The 25,664-nt window shown below is 37.9% G+C and overlaps 2 protein-coding genes across 2 annotated transcripts; both read right to left on the bottom strand.

Moving 5' to 3' along the window:
* Window positions 1-333: 333 nt before the first annotated feature.
* On the bottom strand, window positions 334-7,321 carry LOC131793502 (ALK tyrosine kinase receptor-like). The gene is made up of 5 exons (XM_059110918.2): window positions 7,225-7,321; window positions 4,434-4,693; window positions 3,231-3,348; window positions 2,239-2,757; window positions 334-802 (listed from the first exon to the last, which is right to left on the bottom strand). The coding sequence occupies exons 1-5, from the start codon at window positions 7,313-7,315 to the stop codon at window positions 450-452; spliced, it is 1,341 nt and encodes a 446-aa protein (XP_058966901.2). The 5' UTR covers window positions 7,316-7,321; the 3' UTR covers window positions 334-449.
* Window positions 7,322-15,964: 8,643 nt separating this feature from the next.
* On the bottom strand, window positions 15,965-16,912 carry LOC131793452 (melanocortin receptor 5-like). The gene has a single exon (XM_059110868.2). The coding sequence runs from the start codon at window positions 16,910-16,912 to the stop codon at window positions 15,965-15,967; it is 948 nt and encodes a 315-aa protein (XP_058966851.1).
* Between the last annotated feature and the right edge of the window lie 8,752 nt (window positions 16,913-25,664).

The following is a 25,664-nucleotide window of genomic DNA, read 5'->3' as shown; positions in this document are numbered from 1 at the left end:
CTGTGGATCGAACCATTCTTAGGTCTTCTCGTCTCACAATGACTACGAAGAGAAAGAAGTTGAATTACGTTTTCAAACCAAACACCTTCTCAAATGGAAAGGCTGGATAAAGGGAGGCGGGATATACAACAACAAAACACAAACCCTTCAAAACAGCATTTGCTTGTTTGGCGGAAAGCCCTCTTCTTCCCTTCCAGACCCCCCCCCCCCCCCCTCCACCCTAATCTTTTAAAACAAAAGCAATTAGGGAAAAGAATCAATGACGACAAGCAGAAAGGAGGATGGAAAAGTGAAAATGAATGGAGATCTGCCTGTGGAGGCAAGTGCAGTAACCCATAAAAATAGTAATTCTTTCTTGAAATTTTCTGTCTGATATTTTTTCAGATTGTGCTCTCATTTCTTCTAATTCACTCGATAATGTGTTTGGTGAAAGACGTGATATCTTTGTTCTACAGCAGAATGATGGTCACCTTACCATGCCCAAATTCACTGTAACAGCATTCATTCTGCTGACTCTTTCCAGAATTGTAGGATCCACCTCCACCCCCGCAGGAATTTCTTTCATTGCCTCCACTGCCTCCCCCAGAGTACCCTCCTCCCCCTCCTCCCCCTCCCCCACCCGATCCTCCTTTCCCATAAGCTCCACCACCACCTCCAAACCCACCCACAATATTTTGTTTCTTAGATCTTCCACCCACCCCTCCCTGAAGAAATCCCATGCCACCTTCTCCCCCATCCCCAATGCTTCCGTTAAAATTCGTTCCACTTCTTCCACTAGAGTAGAATCCGCCACCGCCGCCACCTGAAAAAAAAGTGGGTGTTTAACTAACAGGAGCGCTAAGCTATTTCATATGACAAGTGAGATTATGTACATATTTAAACCTCTATGAACTAATATTGTGTATTATGTATTCATTTTAAAAGCCCGCTCTTCATCTGGTTCTGTGTTGCCACTGTTCTTCTGTCTGGTCCTGTGTTCTACTGTTCTTGTTGTCCTGTTTTTCCACTATTCTTCTGCATGGTTCTGTGTTTCCACTGTTCCTCTGTATGGCTCTGTGTTTCTACTGTTCCTCTGTCTGGTCCTGTGTTTCTACTGTTCCTCTGTCTGGTCCTGTGTTTCTACTGTTCCTCTGTCTGGTCCTGTATTTTTACTGTTCCTCTGTCTGGTCCTGTGTTTCTACTGTTCTTCTGTCTGGTTCTGTGTTTCCACTATTCTTCTATCGGGTTCTGTGTTTCTACTTTTCTTTTGTCTGGTCCTGTGTTTCTACTGTTCTTTTCTCTGGTCCTGTGTTTCTAATGTTCTTCTGTCTGGATCTGTGTTTCCACTATTCTTCTGTCTGGTTCTGTTTTTCCACTGTTCTTCTGTCTGGTTCTGTGTTTCTACTGTTCTTCTGTCTAGTCCTGTGTTTCTACTGTTCCTCTTTCTGGTTCTGTGTTTCCACTGTGTGTCCGTGTTTCTACTTTTCCTCTGTCTAGTCCTGTTTTTCTACTGTTCCTCTTTCTGGTCCTGTGTTTCTACTGTTCCTCTGTCTGGTCCTGTGTTTCTACGGTCCCTCTGTCTGGTTCTGTGTTTCTACTGTTTCTCTGTCTTGTCTTGTGTTTGTACTGTTCTTCTGTCTGGTCCTTTGTTTCTACTGTTCTTCCATCTGGTCCTGTGATTCTACTGTTCTTCTATCTGGTCCTGTGTTTCTTCTGTTCTTCTATCTGGTGCTGTGTTTCTACTGTTCTTATGTCTGGTCCTGTGTTTCTACTGTTCCTCAGCCTGGTCCTGTGTTTCTATTGTTCTATTGTTTGGTTCCGTGTTTCCATTGTTCTTCTGTATGGTTCTGTGTTTCCACTGTTCTTCTGCCTGGTTCTGTGTTTCCACTGTTCCTCTGTATGGCTCCGTGTTTCCACTGTTCCTCTGTATGGCTCTGTGTTTCCACTGTTCTTCTGTCTGGTCCTGTCTTTTCACTGTTCTTGTGGTTCTGTTTCTCAACCACAACTTTGTGGTTTTTTTTTTGTTTTTGTTTTTGTTTTTTGAAATAAATACCTTCTATCCTGTAAATTGTATTTCTTAATTTTTGATTGCCCATTTAGGAGAAAGAGAAAGAACATTACAAAGCCTTATAGGGGAATTAGATAAAGTTTATCGTGTGAGAGCTAAAACTCTTCCCCTTCCCCACCCCCTCCTCCCCCCTGCCCTCAAGGTGACAAATAATGAACAATCCCTTAGGGATCGTGCCAAAACGCCCTTACCTGAAGTACCATTGTCAGCTGTCTTTGCGCCATGTCCATTCTTCCCACCTGGCCATGATAGGAGTCCAGCGTTTCCTGACATGTTTTGGCTGGCATCACATTCTTCAAATCTCAATTCTGGTCTGTACACTCCTCCGCCGCCACCAGCTATTATCAAAGGTGTGTCGGATCCTTTCACCACAAATGTACCTCCACCACCTCCAGACGAAAGGTAAACGTTATTGCTTATTCCTTCCTGACCAACAAGTATTCGAATAACTTCTGCTTTGTTCAAGCGGAATATTCCTGTCATTCTTGCCCCTCTTCCTCGAAACGTAGGGCTGTTAGAGGCAATATCGTACCCTCCTGCTGCTCCTATTGCTTCGATGCTGTAGTCACCAGTATAAGGCACACTCCACAATTGAATACCGCCTGACAATGTAACTTGTCCGTCATGATCCTGCCCTTTATAGTGACTTCCAAGCGTTGTTGGGCCATATCTTCCCTTGGTGTCAAGATTTGTGAAAATGGCCTTAAAAACTGGAAAAAAAAAACATGTAGAATTGGGAATCGAGGCACAGAGGTATGAGAGGCGCAGTGGTCTAATCGTCCCGCACTTTTGGTGAAAGCGATTTAAAAATAGATAAACAAAAATAAAAATAATGAATAAAGAAAATTGTTGTATCTTAGAGCGCCTTTATTCGATTGAGTGCAGTGAAACTAAAACAAAGTAACGTCAACAGCAAATCATGCAATCACGACTGACTGACGCCACTTGTGTCTTATGACCAATAGCATCACGGCTACACTGACGAATCAGTGAACGCCGCGAACCGGACTTAAACATTTGACGGACAATATCTCTTTATTTGACTCTGATGATGACATCCGCTCAGGTTGTCGAAATGTTAGTCACCACAACTGACAAAGACTAGACGATTGCATGTTATCCTAGGATTCAAACCATTTAATGTTAATTTGAAAGTTTATATCAATAGCTTCTTAGTTTTAACCTCCTTTTTCGCAGTGTTTTCCCGCGTATCCCGCTTGACACAAACAAAAGTAACCCTGATCTGTCAATCCACTCAGGCATGTTGCATAATTGTGGCAAATGTTCATCCAGCACTTGTTCTGGTGCAAAAAAAAAACAGTAGAAAACTGTCACTTAAAAACAAACTGACAAACAAAAAGATTGCCTTTGTAACGTAATATCATCCGGCTTTACCTAACCTCAAGAACACACTGATGGGGAAATGGCGCCATATTCAAAACCCACGCACTTAGTCACATCGTAAAAGAAAGTTATTAATTAATATCCTTGTCAGGTAGGAGGCGAAAATCGCTCGCAAATAGCAGGAGTCGTGCAGACCTGTCTATACTTCAAGTTTTCAGTGTTCATTTAATTGCTTCTTTAGACCTGCAACCAGCACGAAGCTTGTCGACGCTTTCATGCGGCAAAATCTCAGCAAAATGGCTATTAGTTAGACCTTTGATGCCGGGGCTGTCCTTCCTGTCATTCCACAGGTTGAAGCTTTTCGTATAATCTGTGGCTTTAGGCTTTTCATATAAAGGTAATGGAGATGATATCGACGGTCCCAGTAACAAACAAAATTTTCTCAAGAAAACTGGTAGAAACCAGTAATTTAACGACCCAGAACTAACCACATATAATTTCAGAAGACTACAGCGACAATTTAAGACCTCAAAATATTTAAATTGCTCGGATGCATTTGGATGATAGACCACAATGACACAATAGAAATTTCACGAATTTAGATAGCATAAAAAACGGCGGACTAAGCGCGCAATGTCTTATGGTTGACTTTGATATTATAATGAAGGCACAGTTACAATTTTTGAAAACGAAAGCGTTCCTCGAACCCATAACCACTTTTCAGTTCACATGATTCCTGGAACAATTTCAGTATCGGATGATTTCGTTTTTTCACGATAAAATTGATCTGGTTCTCCCATTAGGCTTTGTAATATTCCAATGACCCCCTCCCTTCCACATTGGCAGTTAACAGTCCCCCCCCTCCTTTATACTCCGTCTGAGACAATTGATCCCCCCTTCATTCCCCCTGATAATTACGTGATCCTCCAAAATCCTCCGCACCCAACCCCTCCCACCCTCCTCCCCTCTTCCCAAGGCAATAAACAAAGGTTCGTCCCTCAGAACAGCGAAAGGCTCCAACGAAAAAGATGCAAATACCTACTTCGGTTCCCGTATACACAGAGCCTGCCACCTTCCTCAGATCCTTCGGGTGTTGTTTGTGGTCCGAATCACTAAGCTGGCATAAAATCGTGTCTTTTACCGCTGGTCGTACGTTGATCGACTTGCATCTATCCTCCATGACACATCGATTTCTGCAGTGGGAGAGTATAAGACTTCCCACAAAAAGTGTAATATTTGCGATAACATGACCCACCAATTCATTTCCATCGATTTGTTCCAAAAACTTTACACGCCTGATACCTACGAAAAGAGATAGGAGAAAGTTAGCCTTAATATACTACTGTAATTATAATACCTTCAGCATAAATCTATCAGTATTTAATCACAAGTGGAGCAATCTGATTGGCTATGCTATTTGGTACCAATTTCTTGATTGACAGATAGTCAGGTGAGCCGGCCTGATTAACTTCGTGAGGTGGTAAACAAAATAAAGTGAAATTTTGAACCTGTCTTGTTGTTAAAAGTTGAACTAGTGATAGATTCATAGAAAGACAACTAGATTATTTGTTCCCGATTAAAATTTCTGTGTGTGATATGAACTGAATCTGAAACTCTCAATCCAGCCTTACTCTGTAACTCCACTAAAGCTGAATAACAATTTAAGAATGCTGTTGCTAAATCAAGTCTACTTTGATTGAACACAAAAGTGATGAAAAACTATGTAAGTCAAATATGGTTGAAAATATCCTTTTGTTTAAAATTTAACGGAAAAATCTGATTCAGTACGATCTTTTTTTTTTTTCCATTTGCAAATGATCCCATTCCCCAACTGTACTCTCAAGAATATGTGGACATCATCGAGTTTAGCTTAGTTGCTTGTACGAAGCTTGTCAAAATTAGTTTGGAAAACTTTGAAAACACAAAACAAAACAAAACAAAACAAAAACAGAAGTACAAAGGCAAATCAAACCAAATAAAATCGTTTTGCAGAACACAAGAGGGGGTAAGTTTGTAAAGAAATTTACATTATTGACTCAGTTGATAAAACCTTATTATCTTTTATTTTTGCAGTAGTCCGACAAGAACGAAATTTTATATCAATATCAATTGTAAAAGTTACTGCATATGGACAGATTTGTCCATGCTCGAAAGGGAAAAGCATGAGAGTTGTAGGAAATGATAGATTTTTCAAAATCTTCTTCAACTCTTACGGAATCATTTCGTTTTCTTCTTGTAGGCTTGTTGAAGTAAACGATGTGTTACGAGCCCTAAATAATTGATACAAGATAACTGAAGCTCTCGGTATATATCACGCAATATCGAAATTAGTTCGAAAAATTAAACTGAGAAAACAGACTACCAGGATTTATGGCATCGTTTACTCATACTAATTTTCATTGTTAAACGCAAGAACGTAAGAATCTAGCGGCTTCCATAACTGCCTGTAATATCCCGTTACCCTTTGATGTCAGCGAATAGAAGAAGACTAAGAAAGTGTGATGTTTTTCGTAGTCCTGAAACTTTTTCTAGGACTCAAAGAGCGTTTAGTAAACACAATACATGAATGTTTATCACTTAACTTTTCAGAAATCATATCTATAAATATGAAAGAAGCAAGAAAGCTAAGACTAAAAGCTTGCGAAAAAGCCCCAGTAAACAATTATGTTTTTATGCAGTCAGAACCCGTAACAACTTGTGTTTCGATCAAATTTGATTTGAAAAGACTTTGTCAATGGATTTGTAAAGGGGTTTTTTGTGTATTTTGAAATATTTTGGTCTCCAGTTAACAGCTTTCTCGGCAAATAATTTGAAAATTGATCGGGACAATTTTTTGCAGCCATACAAACACATCGAATTGGAGTTAAAGACTCCAGTCAAGGTTGAAGCAAAGTTGCTGATCGACGATTTGCATCGGAAAATTCGATAGTGTGCGATTCATTTTGGATAAATTTAATTGCTTGCGTGAGGCGTAAGCAAATTTAGAAGTAAGGAAATTTTCAAAGCCACGGGATACTATGACTAAGTGATTCCTCAGAGGTGAAAGGTTCCATTTTACCAAAGTTATAAATATGCACGTTTGTAACTTCTGTTTCTCTTTCTGATCAATTTTTTTTTTTTTATCAAGAATCAGAATTGTTCATGAAATCTAATAAAAACATTTTGCTTCTTCCCCACTTAATTCAGTAACTCAAGACAATTATCACAACGGATTCACTGAATTGAGAAGATTAATTTACCTCAGTGTACAATATCTGAATATGTTCCTTTTAACGGTCATTGTCACAATCTTTCGTAACAGTTTCCTATTTTATGTAATGCGTGAAATTCAAGAAGATACTATAGTTTTAAATCCAAGTTTCTAAACTCCGCAAATTGTCTTGGGTAGATTTTTGTACATGATTCATCCGCCTTGAAACTTAAATTTTCGTTTTCTCGTTAATCGAGCTTTCTACGTGGCAGGTAAAATGTTTGATGCTTAATCTGTTAAGAAGCATGGTTCATTTAACTAAGCCAGATAATTTTCTCACTGTTTACTTCAGTGACATTAAGACACTTCGATAGCTCATATCACAAAGGTTTCAGTTTTAAATCCAGATCCCATTCCGATGAGATGATCGAAAGCCCTTTTTTCTGGTGTCATGAATTTCAGATTTTAACCATCACTTTTGAACGATCATTTTTCTTTTGAATGCCCGCTTACTTCAAGGAACAACTCAACAGTTTGACTATAACAAGACGGCACATTGCAATTGTCATTAGTAAGAAAGGATGAAATACGTCCCTTAATTGTTGTCATTCTTTCCCGTTGCAGGAATGATAAGCCTACTCACCTTGTTTGGCAACTGTGAAGCTGTTGAACCAGCCACCAAACAAAACAAACAGAGATAAAAGAGAAAGGATTTGGTAGCGAAGGTGTTTCATCTCCAAACGATCGGTGCCTTTGAAACCAGTATCACCATTCAGTCATATAACTTTTGCACTAAGGCTCTCAATCACAAAACGGTAAAATGAATTATTAAGAGTAGAAAGGGGGATTTAAAAGATTTTCTGCCCCCCTGGAGTTCAGGAAAGAGTTTAATCCTTTGACCCCAAAAAGTGACCAGTATCTAATTTCTCCTCAAGGTATCACCCATGCAACACACAGTAAGGTCACGAGTATAGAGGAAATGATCACCAACTAAAGAAGTACACTCTTGATTGTTAAAGAAATGCTCCTTGTTAGCTCCTTGGGAAATTTATAGAGAACAGTATAGATAATATACATTCTGATGTTTAGGTCTAAACGGTTTAAGTTCATTTTTATGCAGATTCTGGTAAATCCGTGTTAATTAACTTCTCTGCTTCTGATAAAGCTTTCCTACCGTTCTTGTTGTTTCTGTAGTCACGTATCTCGGCTGATAACTCTAAAAAACTTTTACCCTACGGTCGTCACTGACAGAAAACTATATTTCTTTCAACCTGCTCAACTTTGCTGTGCAATAATTATGTTGTCTCAAATTGTTGAAAATACATAAATTAAATGCCATGTCAAACGCATCTTTTTAAGAAGATATTTCGGCACGGCATGAGACTGAAATTAAGAAAGGAAAAGAAGGCATTAACTGTGAACTTTAACTTCTGTTTTTCTGTATTTTTGGGCTAATCAGCGAATAGTTCTGAAGAGGTCGACAGCCACGAATCGTGAGACGCGAGGTTGGGGAGGATCCTGGAAACTACTATCAGCTGATTTCTGAGTCGCCGATCGACAAGCAGCGGATCTTCTATCAAAGATGGCGGACAAATATGTTGGAAGTTTACTAAACCGCATTGTGTTGCCTGCCGATGTTATCGGTAGTGTAGCTGATTTGGAAGGAATTCTCTAAGGGAAAAACAAAGTTAAGCTCGGATCAGGCTTAAGAGAAGCAAATGGTGCGATCGTGGCCTACAAAGTGGGGGTTTTTAGACATCGAAACCCGTCAATCTACTCGATCGATTGCAATCAAAGAAGGGCTAGTATCTGTAAAGTATTTCTGTTCACAATTCCAAGTTTTTTTTTCTTTCTGACTGCGTTACATGGGACACTTGTAACGAAAAGTTTTTGCAATTTATCGTTGCACGAAAATTACAACACCGTGTAACATCATACTGGGGAAAAATTTTTTCCTTCAACAGTTAACTTTGCATTGCTTTGCGAGGTGACGTTCTCTCATAAACTGCTCAGCAAAGAATCTGCTCTTCTAAAATTTCTTGGAAAGCACTTTCCATTTGAATGCACTGTGGGAATGAATGGTAGAGTGTAGATCAATTCATTGTCAGTATCTCATACGATTACTGTTGCCAATGCTGTGTCGAACTCTGAATACATGAACAACAATCAAATTGAGACAATGGTGAAACAGCTTGTGAAAGGAATACAGTCATAAGAACAGCATAAATCTTATCCTCTGAGTAATTTTCTTGAATTTATTGATGGAAAGAACAAGGAAACAAAAAACCACCGTTTTGAAAAGTGATACTGTATTTAGGATTAATCTCAAGATTTTGCTATACATATATCTCTCAGTTATTAAATGTAATATGATCAGTCAATTTAGTGGGCTATATAGTGGGGGGTGGGGGAAGGGGGATCACATGGTTCTCAGGAGAAACGGAGGGAGGATAAGTCGTCACCAACAGAGTATAAAAGGGGGACGACATATCTATTTGGTTTTAAAATATAAAATAAAATCCTTAAAAAAATCGAAAAAAATCGAATTTGGTAGTCTAAAATGTAGCGTAAACCAGCGACACCAAACGGTACCCAAAAGGTTGCTACTATGAAGTACAATGAGTTTGTCTGTATCTTAGCCCCGACAACAGGGCTAGAAGTCTTTCCACAGTGAACATAATGCATATAGCCTGTTATTTTCGTTGCTTTGTATGTGCATTGACAAAGATAGCACTCTTTGTGAACCAAGGACATCCAATAAGGGGCAATGAAAGGCTGGCTGACAATACTAACTAACAGATCAGTTGTTTCCAAACAACGATACAAGAAATTGGACGGCAGATGGAGGGAAGATACTTTGTGAAGGGCAGCAAGGATGAGAAAGTTCCCCAAAAATGCCATAAGCGAGAGGAGAATGTGAACTGCCATGAAATAAATTGGTTGTTGTTATAATCCACCTGCCTAAGATGACGACCAAAATAGGTCTTCAAATGTTTTTGTTTGCCTTTGAAATGCTGTTAAAGTTGTGGTCGGCATCATCAGTATCTTCTTTTCTTTGGGTATAACAGAGATATTTTGCCTTCACGACAACTTCACATCCCCCTTGGATTCGATCTCACCTTTTAATAATACATGTATACTTAAGTATATAAACTGTCTCATTTACCCTATTTGAAATGCGCAAACTATCCCAAGCGTCGTTTGTGCCACAAAACACTTCAAAATTTACCCAGAGGTTGGGATGTGTAGCTTGCATTAAACAACCATCCTAAAAGGGAATCAGCTGTTCCGTGACAATAAATTCTACGAAAATTTATCCTGCCGTTATACCCTGAAAGGTCTCAAGATAGATAAAAGGGTGGAAATGTTGCTCAAAAGATCATGAGTAATTCAAATATTCCTCCCACAGTACACATTTTCTGGTTCTAAGGCAGAATTTTGCTACTGGATACGGCATCGTATTACGGACATCTCTGAGACCATTCTTTCAAAATAAAGGGTGAAAAATTCAGTATTTGACTAAGGAAAGCCTTCACTGAAAGCTATTGACAGATGACGAAGTGCTTGTGCGAATGTTGTGATCTCGGGACTTGTCAACATTATGATCATATACGTATGGCAGACTGAAAAACAAAAAGGTTGCAGCGCAGATGTTACTTGGTCAGGAAGCAGTTTAAAGACTTCCTTTGGATGAATCTATGGTCACCAATACCATGCTAATTTAGCCAAGGTTTTGTTTTTGTGCTTTCGAAAAACTATACTAGCTTTTATCTAGCTTATACAGTCTGGCTACAGAATAAAAATATTCAGCAATTTCGTAGGCTCAAAACATAAAGCTACAAGAAAAAAGCTACTTAGAAAATTCCACTAAAGGAAACGTGACAAATCTCACTCGAAAGATCGCCATTTTTTGTCACAAAACATTATGTAATAGAATAGAACTTCGGCAAGGTCGGTGTCTGAGCATGCGTAGACTTTCGAATCTGTCGCCTTTTCGCAATCTTTCTCACGGTGTTTTCTTTTTGGTGACCTCTTTTTTAGGCGTAGATCGCCTATGAATATTACGGGTGCAGTTGCTGGAAACCCTGGATTACATCACATAAAAACTGTATTGTGTTTAACTGTTTTTAACACACCCTTTCAGATAACAAGCGTGCAATCGTATCGAGCCGCCATGTTTGTTCTGTATACTGATACTTTATAAGCTCATGCTGTGTTTGCATCCAGATCTCACGCGGTCAAAAAAAGAGGAAAAAAAAACCCTATGGAGCCTCCTTAAGTACAAAAAACTTCCCGTTACTGAATGTTTAGTTTGCCGGACTGCGTTACTGTTTTTTTTTTCGATGGCGAAATCCATGTTAAGAATGGGTAGCTCTGTTCGTTTCTGTCGCCATAACAATATATTCCTTCGCATTAAGTGCGGCGAATGTTCACCTCTGTCAATGCTCTAGAGTTTCGTTGCTGTAGAGAAATTCCCTTGGTAAACCAAAACTAACTTTTGACTAAAGAATCAGCTGTATCATGAGGCGCGATGATTTTTCCCTGAGAAGTCATTGTGCAGTTTCACTGCAAAATCTCCTTTCCTCAGATATTGCACAGGCAGAGGCTACCGTCGCGATCGTCTATCCGGTCGAACCGATCGGAAAATGAATGAGTTTATCGTCATGTGATTCAAGTTAATCTCTACTAATGATTTCAATGGAGAAAAACTTCTTTAGTTTAAGTGCAGCATTGCCACATGACCCATTCCGCTCAAAGGAAATAACTGACATAAGTATTATAAATGAATATTTCGTTCGCATCGACTTTCAGAAAACACTTGGATTCGCTACCATCTAATTCAATAAAATTTGTGTTTCCTTATTTATCTCGTTGCAGTGCTGTTATTCACAATAAAATTGCCGCTGTTGCTACTCTTATTTTCTTGAGGGCAAGGGGGGGATGGATTTTCGGAACCTAGTTAAGAAGAATACACAGCTTCTCGAGCTTGTGTTTATGCCAGTACCCGTTAGATGTTTTGCAGTGTTCACGCAACAGGATATCAGTCAGTTCAGGAAAGGGCTTGGACCTCATTTCAAATGATGTGAGCTTGTTAGCTCAGTTGGTAGAGCGCTGCACCGGTATGACAGAGGTCATGGGTTCAAATCCCGTCGGGCTTTGCTTTAATCAGGCCTTATTTCAGCTACTAATTAGGAAGTGTTCACAACTTCAAGCGCAGTGCACGTATATGATTTTATTATATTTACAGAGATGTAAACCTGTTTTTGAAATACGATGGAAACTACAAGTGGTAGGATTTAAAATAAAAAAATCTCGATGTCGACGATCGAAACGCGTCCATTTTAGCCATACAGCTACATCGTTTGGAAAGTATATAGAAATATCTGATTCATGTGTATTATTCTTGTAACTAACATCATTTGGCGCTCCAGCCACGCAATACATTCGTCCTTTCTTCTAGATTTCTCCCTTCTCCACCATAATTGCCGACGTATCTTTACAGTTTTCTACCTCACAGCTAAGTAACATGATCGTTTTGGCCGCACGCTAATGGGAACACTTTTTGGCCGCCAAATCGTGCTTTCAATGCCCAAAAAAATGGTCAAAAATAACTCGCTTGGTGCTGAGGTCGATTACTTCTAATTCTAAATACAGATATAAACCAGAAAATGCCAAACAAATTTCGTGTCAAAGGTACTTTAACAGCCTGGGGCATTCTACATCATTTCATCAAATTCTACTTTAAGATCCGTTTCACTTTGGCTTGCCTGACTTAGCTTATGACTCAGTAAGACAAAGTAAATAAAGGGGCATTTTTTTTTTGCATTTTCTGGCGTATTCTAGAACAGAGGTCTACGATTATAAGAAATCGCAGTGGGAAATCAGTCGATAGATAAATAATTTTGAACTTTTAAACATCGTTGACCAAATTTATTTGATTTTCATTTTATCGATGAAATATATCTTCATTTATGGCAACTTCCCGAATCATTTACTGATCAAAATTTGCTTACAACCTGTCATTCATTCCGTGATATTTGTAACGGTCACGAGGACGAAAGGCACGCGTTTAAGGGAACCACACAATGAAGTTAGAGCATAGCGAGTTTTGAACCAAATTTTTATGCCTTGCATAATAATTGGATTCTTTATTTTTACAGAATTTTATTGAAATAAACAACGTTTTGACCAATAGATGAAATTTAAGCGCGAAAATTATCCTTGTAGTGGTGAGCTGAAAAAAAAAAAAAAAACCTTTTTACTAAGGAGCAGTGGTAGGTACGTAAGAGCGCGTGTCAGCAGCTTTTGTACTCGATTGTCATTAAAATGAGATAATCTTTTCCCATGAGACCAGCTGTGTGTACACGGCTTGTGATAGAGTCACTAAATTCTCTTCAATATTCGAATTTGGTAATAAAAGTACTTTTAGAATTACTTGCTCAAAGTAATCTATGGATAACCATCTTAGGAATACAATTTTGCACTCGATAAACAGTCTTAATTGATGCTGGAAACAGAGTGAAAAAAGCTAGTTTTATCAACCATGTTAGAGTTTTTGGACTATTTCTTATCATAGGTTTCTTCTGCCATAATTTGGAAACTTTCTCTCTGGCAATCGATTGGCCTCAAACAATAAATCTCTATGTGAAAGTAGTCATAATCAACTCATTTTCTAAGAATTTACTTCAAAACATTGAAAGAGATGAAAAAAAGTCTACAAATGTATAAAGTTTTGCTATAAACAAATCGAGCCCGCGGCTCCTGTTAAAATCCGTAAACATTTAACCGTATGTCTGAGCCAAAATGACATATCTCATCCAGTTTTGACAAAACAGCAAAATCGTAAGCACACTCTATTTGAAAAGAATAGTATTCACTGCTTCACTGTAAGTGTGCGAATTCGGGACATGATATTCTTGTGATATAGTTACCAAAGTAAGATTTTTACCGTTCATTTGTTCTTAAGATAACTTGAATACAATATGAACATAAGATATAGCTCTTTTTGGCCTTCCTTTCTCTTTTTATCAAACAAATATATATAATCGTTTAATAGCTTTGGAAGAAATGGAACATGTAAACGTCGAAATAAGTCGAAACCTATGCATGGCAAATTGCTTGTCTGATTGTCTGCTTTACTGCTCGTCTGATATCTTTGATCTTTCAGCGGTAAAGAAACGGTTACAACCCAAACTATGGCTAAAATGATATACGCGCACCTCAGAGTTACGTCTCTTTGTATCTCAGTCCCAACAACATGGCGAGAAGTCGGTCCACGCTCATGACTATCAGCGTCGACGATGTCACTGAACATAACTCACAGTCTGATACGCCGGTTGCGTTAAGTAAGTATCGGCAAAGACTCCAGTGTTCGTGAACCACAGACATCCAATAGGTAACATAGAGAGGCCGTATAATTATACGGCCGTGCCACATATCTAATCAGTATGGCCTAAAACAAATGTAGCATAAACCAGCGACACCAGCAGTATCCAAAAGGCAACAGCCAACATCCTTTTGTTGCTATCACCCTTTTGCGAGGGTCTCAATGGGGTTAACCGTTAGCCGTAAAACGGCCAAAAAAAGTAGCCGTTAGGTGTTAAAATTGACGAAATTTAACCGTTAGTTATAAGAAAATTAACCTAGAATATTTCCGGTGGAAACAATGGAAAGATGCCTAGCGTTCGCCGTGAATTGGCCAAAATTTTTACCGTTAGCCGTAGAAGCCACCACCCCATTGAGAACCTCTTTCGCAGATTAGTCAAGATAAGTCAAACATCAGTTTGTGAATAATAATTACATAAAGACTTCATCAGTAGCGTTTGACTATGTAAATGCCAAAAAACGACATTGAAGAGTAAAATCTCCTCGAAGTCGAAGATCGAAACGCGTCCATTTTAGCCATACAGCTACATCCTTTGGAAAGTAGCATATAGAAATTCCTGGTTTATGTGTATTATTCTTGTAGCTAACATCATTTGGCGCTGAAATAATAATTACATTATGACTGACTTCATCAGTAGCGTTTGATTATGCAAAATGCAGAAAACAAGCTGTCCAGTGTGTTACACGAAACTCAAAGAAAAAAAAGGGCCGGGTTTTTCTGCGAATTTGAATTAGTAATAGGCGGCGAGGAAATATACATTTGTGGTAGAATTATTTCACAATACGACAACAAATTTGGTAATAAATGTGCTTCTCAATTACTCGCCCAAAGAAATTTATAAGTAACTTCTGAGGACCACGCTTTTGCACTCAATAAACAGTCTTAATTGATGTTGGTAACGTACTAAGAAACAGTTAGCTAGTCTTATCAACCATGTTAGAATTTTTTTAATCATTTCTTATGATTTTCTCCTGTTAAAGTTTTCGAGCTAAATCTTAGGCAATTGACCTGTCTCAAGCAAGTACTCTATATCAAAGACAGAGATGATCAAATTCTTTTCTAAACACATCTTTCTGTGTATTTGAACAGATGTTAATAAAGTCCGCACCTTTTTTGTTATTTCCCAATCACGACAAAATCGAACGGCTGCCTAATTTCGCAGCTCGTCATCACGAATCCATATTCTTGAGCTAATGTGACATATTTCGTCAAGTTTTGATCGCAAAGCAAAATTTCTGAGCACATTCTGATTCCAACTGATAACCTTCACTACTCATTACAAATGCGCAAATTGGCGAGATGTTGTTGTTTTCACATGGCTACTAAACTACAACTTTTCACCAGTTAGTTGTTCGTTAGATAATTCGAATACAATATACTATTTAGAATTACTGAAGCTGTTCATATTTCTCCCGCACTTTTTTTTACTTCTGTTATATTTTGCGAAATTGATCATACGCAAATGATTGGTCTCAAACGATAACTCTATATGAAATAGAGATGATCAACTTCTCTCTAAACATATCCTTCTGTGTATTTGAACTGATGTTAACAAAATCCTCATCTTTACTTTGCAAAGTCTCATTATATATACTATGGATAATTACCAATCATCAAAAAAGCTGGCTCCTTCAGTAGTTCGTCATCACTAAACCATACCTCCTCGCTAAGGTGGCATATCTCATCAAGTTTTGATCCCAAAGAAAAATTCTGAGCGCATTCTGATTGCAAAATAATAGCCTTTACTGCTTCATTACAAATGCGGAAATTGGCGACGTATTATTGTTTTGTTATAGCTACTAAACTACAATTTTTCGCTTGTTAGTTATTCGCTTGATAATTAATATTCGAATATAATATACAACTTAGAAGTAGTTCTTCATATTTTTCCTTACCCTTTTTTATCATGAAATGACATATCTTCCCCTCTCTTCTAATGATTAAATTTTTCAAATAAGCTCAAGTAGAAACAGTACAATCCAACGTTAAAACAGGTCTACCCCTCTGCATAGCAGATTGCTTTTCTGATTGTCTGCTTTACTGCTCGTCTCACTTCACTTATCTTCCAGCAGTAAAGGAACGGGTTTAAAGTGGAGTTAAAGTAAAATATAACAACTGCTATTCCCCTAAATATGATGAGATTCGGAGATCGCTCTTTGCGAAGAGAGATCAAAATTTCCACTGTTAATAGTGGTACATAACAGACAACCAAAGCTAACTGCACCCAAAGTGCACTCTGCAGTGCCTTTCTGTATCGCACCATGTTCAGTGCATTTGGTTGGCTCGGCTGTTGTTGAGCATAATCTTGTACTTGAGCCTGATGATGACTGAGAGCGCAAAAAATCTTTGTATACGAGGCGATTGAGATAACTAGGCATGATGGTAGCCCTATACGACTGAACCAAAAGGTTATACGGTAATTGAAATGAAAGAATAAACCAGTGACTACACATACAACACAAACGATAGCTAAAATGATATATGTGCGCCTCAAAGTTACAATCTCCCTGTATCTCAGCCCCAACAACAGGGCGAGAAGTCGGTCCACGCTTATGGCCGTCAGTGTCGACATTGACAGTGAACATAATGCATAGCTTGTTACGCCATTTGTGACCCATGCGTATCGACAAAGACTCCAGTGTTCGTTAACCACGGAAATCCAATAAGTAGCATAGAGAGGGTGGCTAACAGCACCAACCAAGAGATCAGTTGTCGCCAGACAACGATACAAAAGTTTGGATGGCGGATGGAGGGAAGATTCCTTGTGAAGGGCAACAAGGATAAGAGAATTCCCAAGAGTTGCTGTGATGGAGAGGAGAATGTTGACTGCTGAGAATGAAATGGACTGTTTTTGAAATTCACCTACCCAAACCGGAGAGCATTCCGATCCTTCAATTGTTTTCGTCTGTGTTCCACTTCCTGTTATATTTGTTGTTATAGCCATCATTGGTATTTCCGCTCTTTTGCAGGTTATCCTTAAGTTGTCAATAACGAGGTATATTTCGTCTTAACAGCAGCCTCTAAGTCAAGATCATTTAAACCTTAGTTTTTCAATAACAATAACATAAAGAAAATATTCATCAATAGCGTCTGACTTTATAAAATGCCTGAAGCTGTGAGCTTTGTCACACAAAAGAGAAAAAAGACAAATTTTTGTGTGCGAATTTGAATTAGCAATGGGGGGGGGGGGGAGGGGGGCGGGATGCAAAAGCGGTATTTGTGATAGTTGTGATAGGTTAATTTTACAATACAACAGAAAAAACTCCTCACTTCAATAAACCTTCAGTGATAGGATACCGACAGTTGACCGACAGGCAACAGATTGTCGGCCGACGCTTTGACCAATTCATCGGCCGACGTGTCGTTTGGATCGGACTCGTCGCCTTACCCGGATAATAACGTAAATTATTAATTTACGCGAATCATGGGATGCCTTGAATTGTTATCAGCTAAGGCAAACTGAGAGAAAAATTCCAATTTCACAATTTATGTAGGTTCTAAATGCACAGCTATTCTAAAATATATGAACTTTTGTTCGCTACGTGTCGCACCTGTGTTGAGTTAGGAACGAAACGGCGACAGGTGTAAGATATTACGTTGTTAGCCCATCTCTATCTCACTATTTCATTCGCTATTTATCCACTTCTTTTATAGCTGCAAATTTTGCCGGATTATTTCTTATGGTCACGAGAAAATTAAAGGTCAATAGGCTTATCTAAACTACTAGTGAGGTAAGCTTCTCATTTCTTGTTCTTGATTCAACCAAGCTGTTATGTATTTGTTGTGGTTCTATTTTATCCTTGGTTCAAATTTTATGTTCTTTTGTTTTTGGGTATTGTAATGTAGGATAATGAGTTTGAAACAAAGGAAAATAGAATTTTTAACCAAGGATAAAATTGAACCACAACATGTACTCCGGGTGATTGGATTCTTTTTGTTGCTCTCCTACTGTGCGATTAACGAATCACCTTTGGTAATCAAAATCACATATCGCATAATTAAAGTCGTCTGCTAATTACAGTTGAAAACAATTGACTGATCAATAACCCTTTCAATTATTATCAAGGTAAAGGATTTCTAGCTAAACAAACATTTTTCTATTTTTTAGTGAATTAAATAACGCCTTTCCCGATATTGCAACCCCATCAATGAAAATTGGACACTCTGTTTTCCAAGTCTTACACACGACTTTGTTGTAGATTTCTATACTAAATCGCTTTATTTTGAGTTTAATTTTACAAGTAGGAGTTTATAAACATGTACGGTTCAAATGCGTGTTACGTTACTGATGTGTCGATCTATTGGAAGCTTCAAAATCCTCCCCCCCCCTCCCCCACCCGCATTGATCGGGTTTTCAAACTAAGACCTTGAAGACCTTTTCTTCTGAGCCTTTCGCTCGCCAAAGTGAGCTCTTTGCCTTTAAACATCACCATATTGAAATATAAAACTCTTGTTTTCCGCTGGAAAGACTTGACACCGCTTCCGGTTAAATTTTCCATCCCAGCCAGGCAAGGTTTAAATTCCCCACCCCACGGGCACGGACGACGGTCTAATGCCCGTGGGTTTCCTGAGGGCGGAATTTTGAGGCTTTGAAATGATAGGTGCATGTTGGAGTAATTATAACTCACGACGTAAAGGATTAGCTATCAAGTAATACGTCCAGCAAAATGTTACATCCATTCATTAACATCATTCGATTACATAAGTTTATGTTACTAGGTATCTAAGAGACAACCAGCTGGCGGAGTTGCCTTCTGATATTTTCATCAATAATCTAAGGCTGGAAATGCTGTAAGTGTAACATCTCTTATCAGAGCATACATTTCTTATTCTGAGTCGCTCCACTTTCCAGTTGCAGTATCTTTCAACACCTGAATTCAATTATTCTGAACAGGTTGGTATTTGTAGCCCGAGGAGTTAAAAAAGGGTGGGGGGGGGGGGGGGGGGAGGATGGATAGTATTTTGGTTATGTCAGTATGAATATTACCTGATCCTCCATGATATTCTAATGATCCCTCCTCGTTGGCAGTCAATTTTGTGTAGACCCCCCCCCCCTTAAAGACTAAAAGTCAGAGTGTTTTACATTATAACCAACTCTTTCTTTTAATACACTCTAGCTCTGTTATTTCCATACAGTAAATAGACTGATTTTGAATAATAGCACAGTACTTGACGTGAACGATTGTGCCAATCGATCACCAGCATGCGAAGCATGTAACTTGACTGAAATCTAAGGTCAACAAAAAGAGGCTCAGCTCTCCTTTCTGTCACTTTTCTGTCTTCAAAAATGTCAATTTCAAACAGATTTAGCCCTTGAAGGACCATGACACTAAACGATATATTGCATTAAACGCATTCAAAATTATTGTATTGCATTGTAAGTAAACCGCTCTCTGCAACAACACCTGTAAGAGACATTTTGTGTCAAAAATTGAGTCTCACTTTTAATCTTTAAATATTTCAGGCTATTTGTATTTCATAAGGAAATAAAATATAGAAAAAAAATCATGGTATATTTACTTTGTCAAAGTCTTGCATTATAAAAAAAAAAAAAAGTTGTGTGTTCATTCAACATAAAGATAGAATTACTGTTTATCTAACACGATAAACGATCGAGTTGTAAATTTTTAAGTGAGCTTTCTGCAGAGGATGAAAGAAGCTGCTTGGCTGATATTTCTCCATTGACAACCTTCTTCTCTCCTCTCAAATGCTGTTAAATTTATAGTCGGCATCATCAGTATCTACTTTTTTTTGCATATAACAAAGGTATTTCGCCTTCACAAAGTCTTCACGTCCACTTTGCCGTAAATGTTACCATTTAATAATGCATATATACTTTAACGTTTAAACTGTATCGTTTACCTTACTTGAAATGCGCGAACGATCTCAAGTTTGTTTTAAGACCGTTTTCTGCTTGTTGCTTCTGAACAATGCTGTTTGTCTCAGTAACCTGTTTATCAAATTGATACACGACATTTTGGATATGGCATCGTATAACAGCGAAAGATTTTTACCGGCTATGTGAGCATTGTTTTAAAAGAAATGGTCAGAACATCATTGTTTGAGAAACGAAAACCGTCACTGAAAGTTATTGAGAAATGACAAAGTGCTTGTGCAAATGCTGTGATCTCGCGACTTAAGAGAATTATGATCACGTACTTACGGCAGACTGAAAGACAAAAAGTTTGCAGTGCATGCAGATGTCAATCGGTCAGCAAACAGTTTAAAGACTTCCTTTGAAAGAATCCATAGTCACCAATTCCGTTGTTTTTTGAAAACTATACTAGCACTTTTTCTACAATACGGTTTTGCTACCCAATAAAAATATTCAATCATTTCATAAAGCTGCAGAAACATTTTTTACAGTGGTTTCTTTTGTAAACCATTAAGTAAGGTTAGTTCAATTCTTTTTTGAGTCATTATCTGATTGCAAAATATTACCGTAGCAATAATTAAAGTTGTTCTGTATACGACAGGTGATGCTTTAATTTTGTCTTTTGTATCGATTCCTCTTTTGTAAAAAGTGGTTTCACTACTGACTTGGAGAAAATATCTGTAGTAGTCACTCATAGTTTGCATCACAGCTTTTGTTGACAGCTTATCGAGCCTGTTCGAGGCGAAGCGAAAAAAGAGTGAGGCTTGGGTCGAGTCGGTTAAAGACCGGCGTTCACCTGACCCGACCCGACTCGACACAAGCCTCCCCCGTTTTTCCACTCAACCGCTGCTTCCGTGCCCAGTACCATTTCGCTCCGTTTTACTGAATGAACGCCTGGAAAAGGCTGGTGATAACAACAGCAACTAAATATTACGTTTGCTCATAGAAATATGGTGAACAGCGTGGGACATTCTACATCATTTCATCATATTCCATTTTGAGATCAGTTTCACATAATTGGCTTGCCTGGCTTAGCTCATGACTCAACAAGACAAAGTAGATAAAGGAAAACTTTTATAATTTTCTGGAGTATTTAGAACACAAGTCTACGATATCTAGAAATTGCAGTCGGAAATCAGGCGATCGTTAAATAATTTTGAACTTTTAAACATCGCTGATCAAATTTTTTTCGATTCTCGTTTTATCGATGAGATATATCTTCATGCATTTATGGCAACTTCTTCAAAAATTCAAAAGTTCGCATGTAACCAGTTATTCATTCCGTGATATTCGTAGCTGTCCGAGAACAAAAGGGAAACGTTAAAGGGAACCACATAAAAAATTGGTTAAAAAACTAGTAGTTTTTGAACCAATTTTTTATGCCCTCCACAGAATTTTAATGACAAATCATTTTTTGACCATCAATTGAAATTCCAGCGCGGAAATTATCCTTGCAGTGGTAAGCTGCTATACAAACCTTTTTAATTAGGAGTAGGAGTAAGAGGCGGTGTTAGCACCTTTACTCGATTGTCATTAAAATAAGGGAATGTTTTTTCACAGCACTAGCTGTGTGTACACAGCCTGTCATAGAGTCACGAAATGTTCTTGAATATTCGAATTTGGTGATAAAAATGATTTTTAAATTATATGCTCAAAGATATCTATGGACAACCTTCTGAGGAGTTCAATTTTGCACTCGATAAACAGTTTTAATTGATGCTGGTAACGTACTGAGAAACCGCTTGCTAGTCCTATCAACCAAGTTAAGGTTTATATTAATCATTTGTTATTATAATTTTCTCCTGTTATAATTTTCGAGCTTAATCTTAGGTAAACGATTGATCTCAAATGGTAACTGTTTATTAAAAATAGAGATGACCAACTTCTTCTCTAAACAGTTCCTTCTGTGTATTTGAACAATTGTTGGCAAAGTCAACATCTTTAATTTACAAGGTTTCGTTATAAACATTATGGCTAATTCCTAATCATGACAAAATCGAGCGGCTGGCTCCTTTAGCAGCTCTTCATCACTAAACCATATTTCTGAGCTAAGGTGACATATCTCATTAAGTTTACATCGCAGAGAAAAAATCCTGAGCGCATTCTGACTCAAAAATAATAGGCTGCACTATTTCATTGCAAATGCGCAAATTCTAGACGTTATTGCTTTTTTTATGGCTACTAAACTATAATTTTTCACTCGTTAATTCTTCGTTAGATAGTTCGAATACAATATAATATTTAGAAGTAGCTCTTCATATTTTCCTTACTCCTTTTATCATGAATTGGCATATATCCCCCTCTCTTCTAACAAATATAATTTTTCAAATTAGCTATATGAAAGAAACAGTACATGTCAACGTTAAAACAGTTCTACCAAGTTTTGATCCCAAAGAAAAATCCTGAGCGCATTCTGATTGCAAAATAATAGCCTTTACTACTTCATTACAAATGTGGAAATTGGCGAAATATGATTGTTTTGTTATGGCTACTAAACTACAATTTTTCACCTGTTAGTTATTCGCTTGATAATTAGTATTCGAATATAATATACAACTTAAAAGTTGCTCTTCATGTTTTTCCTTACCTTTTTTATCATGAAATGGCATATCTTCCCCTCTCTTCTAATAATTAAATTTTTCAAATAAGCTCAAGTAGAAACAGTACAATCCAACGTTAAAACAGGTCTACCCCTCTGCATAGCAGATTGTTTGTCTGATTGTCTGCTTTACAGCTCGTCTCATTTCATTCATCTTCCAGCAGAAAAGGAACGGGTTTAAAGTAGAGTTAAAGAACACTATGACATTTACCATTCCATTGATTATGACAAAACTCGGATATCGCTCTTTACTAAAAGTGATCACAGTTTCCACTATAAAAAATGGTACATAACAGAAAACTAAAGCTAAATGCACCCACAGTGCACAATGCACTGCCTTTCTGTATCGCGCTATATTCAGTGCATTTGGTAGGCTAGGCTGTTGTTGTGCGTGATCTTGTACTTGAACCTGATGATGACTGAGAGCGCGGAAAATCTTTGTGTACGAGGCGATTGAGATAACTAAGCAACATAATATACCTATAGGGCTGCACCAAAGGGCTACACGGTAGCTGAGATGACGGAATAAACTAGTGACTAGACATACAACCCAAACGATAGCTAAAATGATGAAAGTGCACCTCAAAGTTACAATCTCTTTGTATCTCAGTCCCAACAACAGGGCGAGAAGTCGGTCCATGCTTATGACCGTCGTTGTCGATATAGACATTGAACATAATGCATAGCCTGTTACGCTACTTGCGTCAAATGAGTATCGACTTAGACTCCAATGTTCATGAACCACGGACATCCAGTAGGTGGCATAAAGAGGTTGAGTAGCAAGACCAACAAACAGATCAGTTGCTGCCAGACAACGATACAAGAGTTTGGATGGCGGATGGAGGCGAGATTCCTTGTGAAGGGCAACAAGGATAAGAAAATTCCCAAGAGTTGCTGTGATGGAGAATGTTGACTGCTGAGAATAAAATGGACTGTTGTTTTAACTCGCCTACCCAAACCGGGGAGCATTGCCATTCTCCAAATGTTTTCGTCTGCGTTCCACTTCCCGTTATATTTGAAGCTGCCATCATTGTTATCTTCCACTTTTTTGCAGGTTATCCTCAGTAAAAATGAGGTATATTTCGTCTTAACAACGTCCTCCAAGTCAAGATCAGTTAAACCTTATTCTTTTTACTAGCATTTACAGAGATTAAAAATTCATCAGTAGCGTCTGACTCTGTAAAATGTCTGGAAGCTGTGAGGTTTGTCATACGAAAGAGTTTTAAATTAGTAATTAGGGGAAAGTAAACATGCATTTTTGATAGGTTAATTTCCCAACACAGACAAAAAAACAAAAGCAAAGGAAAAAAGAATTCTCTACTCAAATAAAGCTTCAGTGATAGGATATCAAGACTTGACCGACAGTCGGTCGGTCGGTCGGCAGTTAACAAATTGTCGGTGGACGCCTTGACCAACGAATCTGCTGACGTGTTGTTTGGATCGGATTCGTTTTCATACCCGAATTATTAATTCACGTGATCTTGGAACGCCACGAATAGTTTTCAGCTCAGGAAAACTGAGAGAAAAATGTTAATATCAAAATCAATGTAGGTTACAGATACAAATTTATTCCGAAAATATTTGAATTTTTTTTTCTCTACATGTCGCACCTATCTGGACTTAGGAACGAAACGGCGACAAGTTTAAGATGATACGTCGTTAGCCCGTCTCTATGTTAACTTTTTCATTTACTATTTACCCACTTCTTTTATAACCGAAAATTCAGCCGAGTTATATCTTATGGTCATGTGAAAATTAAAGCTCAAGAAGCTTGAGGTCCCATTATTTCAAATATCTAATTAATAGTGAGATAAACTTCTTGTTTCTTGGAAGGAAGGCGACTAGCTGACCGATTCCGAGAACACCTTGGCGACGTAGAAAGAAATGACCCTAATCATTCTAAGCAGCATATAGCAGTTTGCGGCCTTTCCCTACATCTAGCAGTTCGGAAGGCAGCAAAACTGTAGAACAAAAATCTACCTTTTAAATCGGCACTCTTAATCCCACGGTATCAACGAGCGCTTTTCACTTAACTAATTTATTATTGATTTCGCGTCACCAGATTCCCACCGATAGCGTAGCTCCTTTTTTTGTATATAAACCCACACACAACCCACAGTTCCTCCAATCGCTCTGGCGAAGGGCTAACGTTCGAAACGTCAGTTGCTCTTTACGGTGGCTAATATACGTTATCAACTCAGTTTATAATATTAAATTACCCTAAATTTTTTGTTGCTTGACGAGGAACTGTTTTCTAAATACACATGACAAGTGATCGGGGCTAATATTTTTCTTACTCATCAGATAATTCTAGAATATTCACCTTCAGATATCAAATTAACTTAAAGACTGTGTTAAACACAATGACCCTAGTCTGAATTCGTTCCTGACGGATAATTAAGGATATTCTGACTCCGCTCAAGTAAAATTTTGATCAAAACTTGTAACGTGCTGGTTCATAATGGATAGTGGTAATGGCATATCGAATGTTTTAAGTTTATAAAGACGTGTTTCAAGTTGTCACGGTGATGTATATTTTTATTTAAATTACACAAATTTCATATCAAGGTAAGAGGGGAGAACGATTTTCAAGAGACAAATACTAATGGCCGTACTATTGAAACCAGGAACCTTCATATCATCACATCATTTCCACAGGTGAGGTACTATTTAGAAAACATTTCCATAATTTTGTCTCCTTTTATTCTAGTAACATGAAGTAAATCGAGCATTCCTATTGAAAATTTCCGGAAAGTATGTTGAATTTCATTTTTGTCTCCGGGATTCAAATATCCATGGGCAAACAATTCATTTGCAAAGAAAAATACATGATCAATTTAATTTATTTAAAGTGTTGAGTTAAGTATACGAAACAGTTTGAACCTTTTCCATAAGTTTTACTTGTAATTGCTTGTCCCCAATAAGTTTTCAACACAACATAATCGAAGCTTCGTTGGTTTTATTGACCCGCTTTTGCGTCCAATCGTGATTGTTATGGTAATAAATTTTCCTAATACTTTCCAGTAGGGAGACTCAAGGTTTCTTCTTTGTCCTACGCACGTGACAAGATTAAAATCATTTTTTCCCTAGTTCAGTAACGTGCCCAAAATTTACTATCTCAATTATTCTATTTTCTACATCTATAATGCCAATTTTTTAAAAGGGTAATTGGTATGGGAAAAATAGAAATCTAGATTGCACAAAACTATTCAAAATTAATGT

The sequence above is a fragment of the Pocillopora verrucosa genome, chromosome 12, assembly GCF_036669915.1.
Source record: "Pocillopora verrucosa isolate sample1 chromosome 12, ASM3666991v2, whole genome shotgun sequence".
NCBI classification, from domain to species: Eukaryota; Metazoa; Cnidaria; class Anthozoa; order Scleractinia; family Pocilloporidae; genus Pocillopora; species Pocillopora verrucosa.
The sequence above is the reverse complement of the archived record's forward strand: the minus strand, read 5'-3'. Positions and strand labels throughout refer to the sequence as shown.

What these genes read in the sequence shown, in the direction of transcription:
- LOC131793452 (XM_059110868.2), bottom strand. Translation starts at nt 16,912, where the DNA reads ATGGCTATAACAACAAATATAACAGGAAGTGGAACACAGACGAAAACA.
- LOC131793502 (XM_059110918.2), bottom strand. Translation starts at nt 7,315, where the DNA reads ATGAAACACCTTCGCTACCAAATCCTTTCTCTTTTATCTCTGTTTGTT. An exon ending in CTGTGTATACGGGAACCGAA is followed by an intron (nt 3,349 to 4,433) that starts GTAGGTATTTGC and finishes TTTTTGCACCAG; the next exon opens with AACAAGTGCTGGATGAACAT. An exon ending in AAAACACTGCGAAAAAGGAG is followed by an intron (nt 2,758 to 3,230) that starts GTTAAAACTAAG and finishes TTTTTTTTCCAG; the next exon opens with TTTTTAAGGCCATTTTCACA.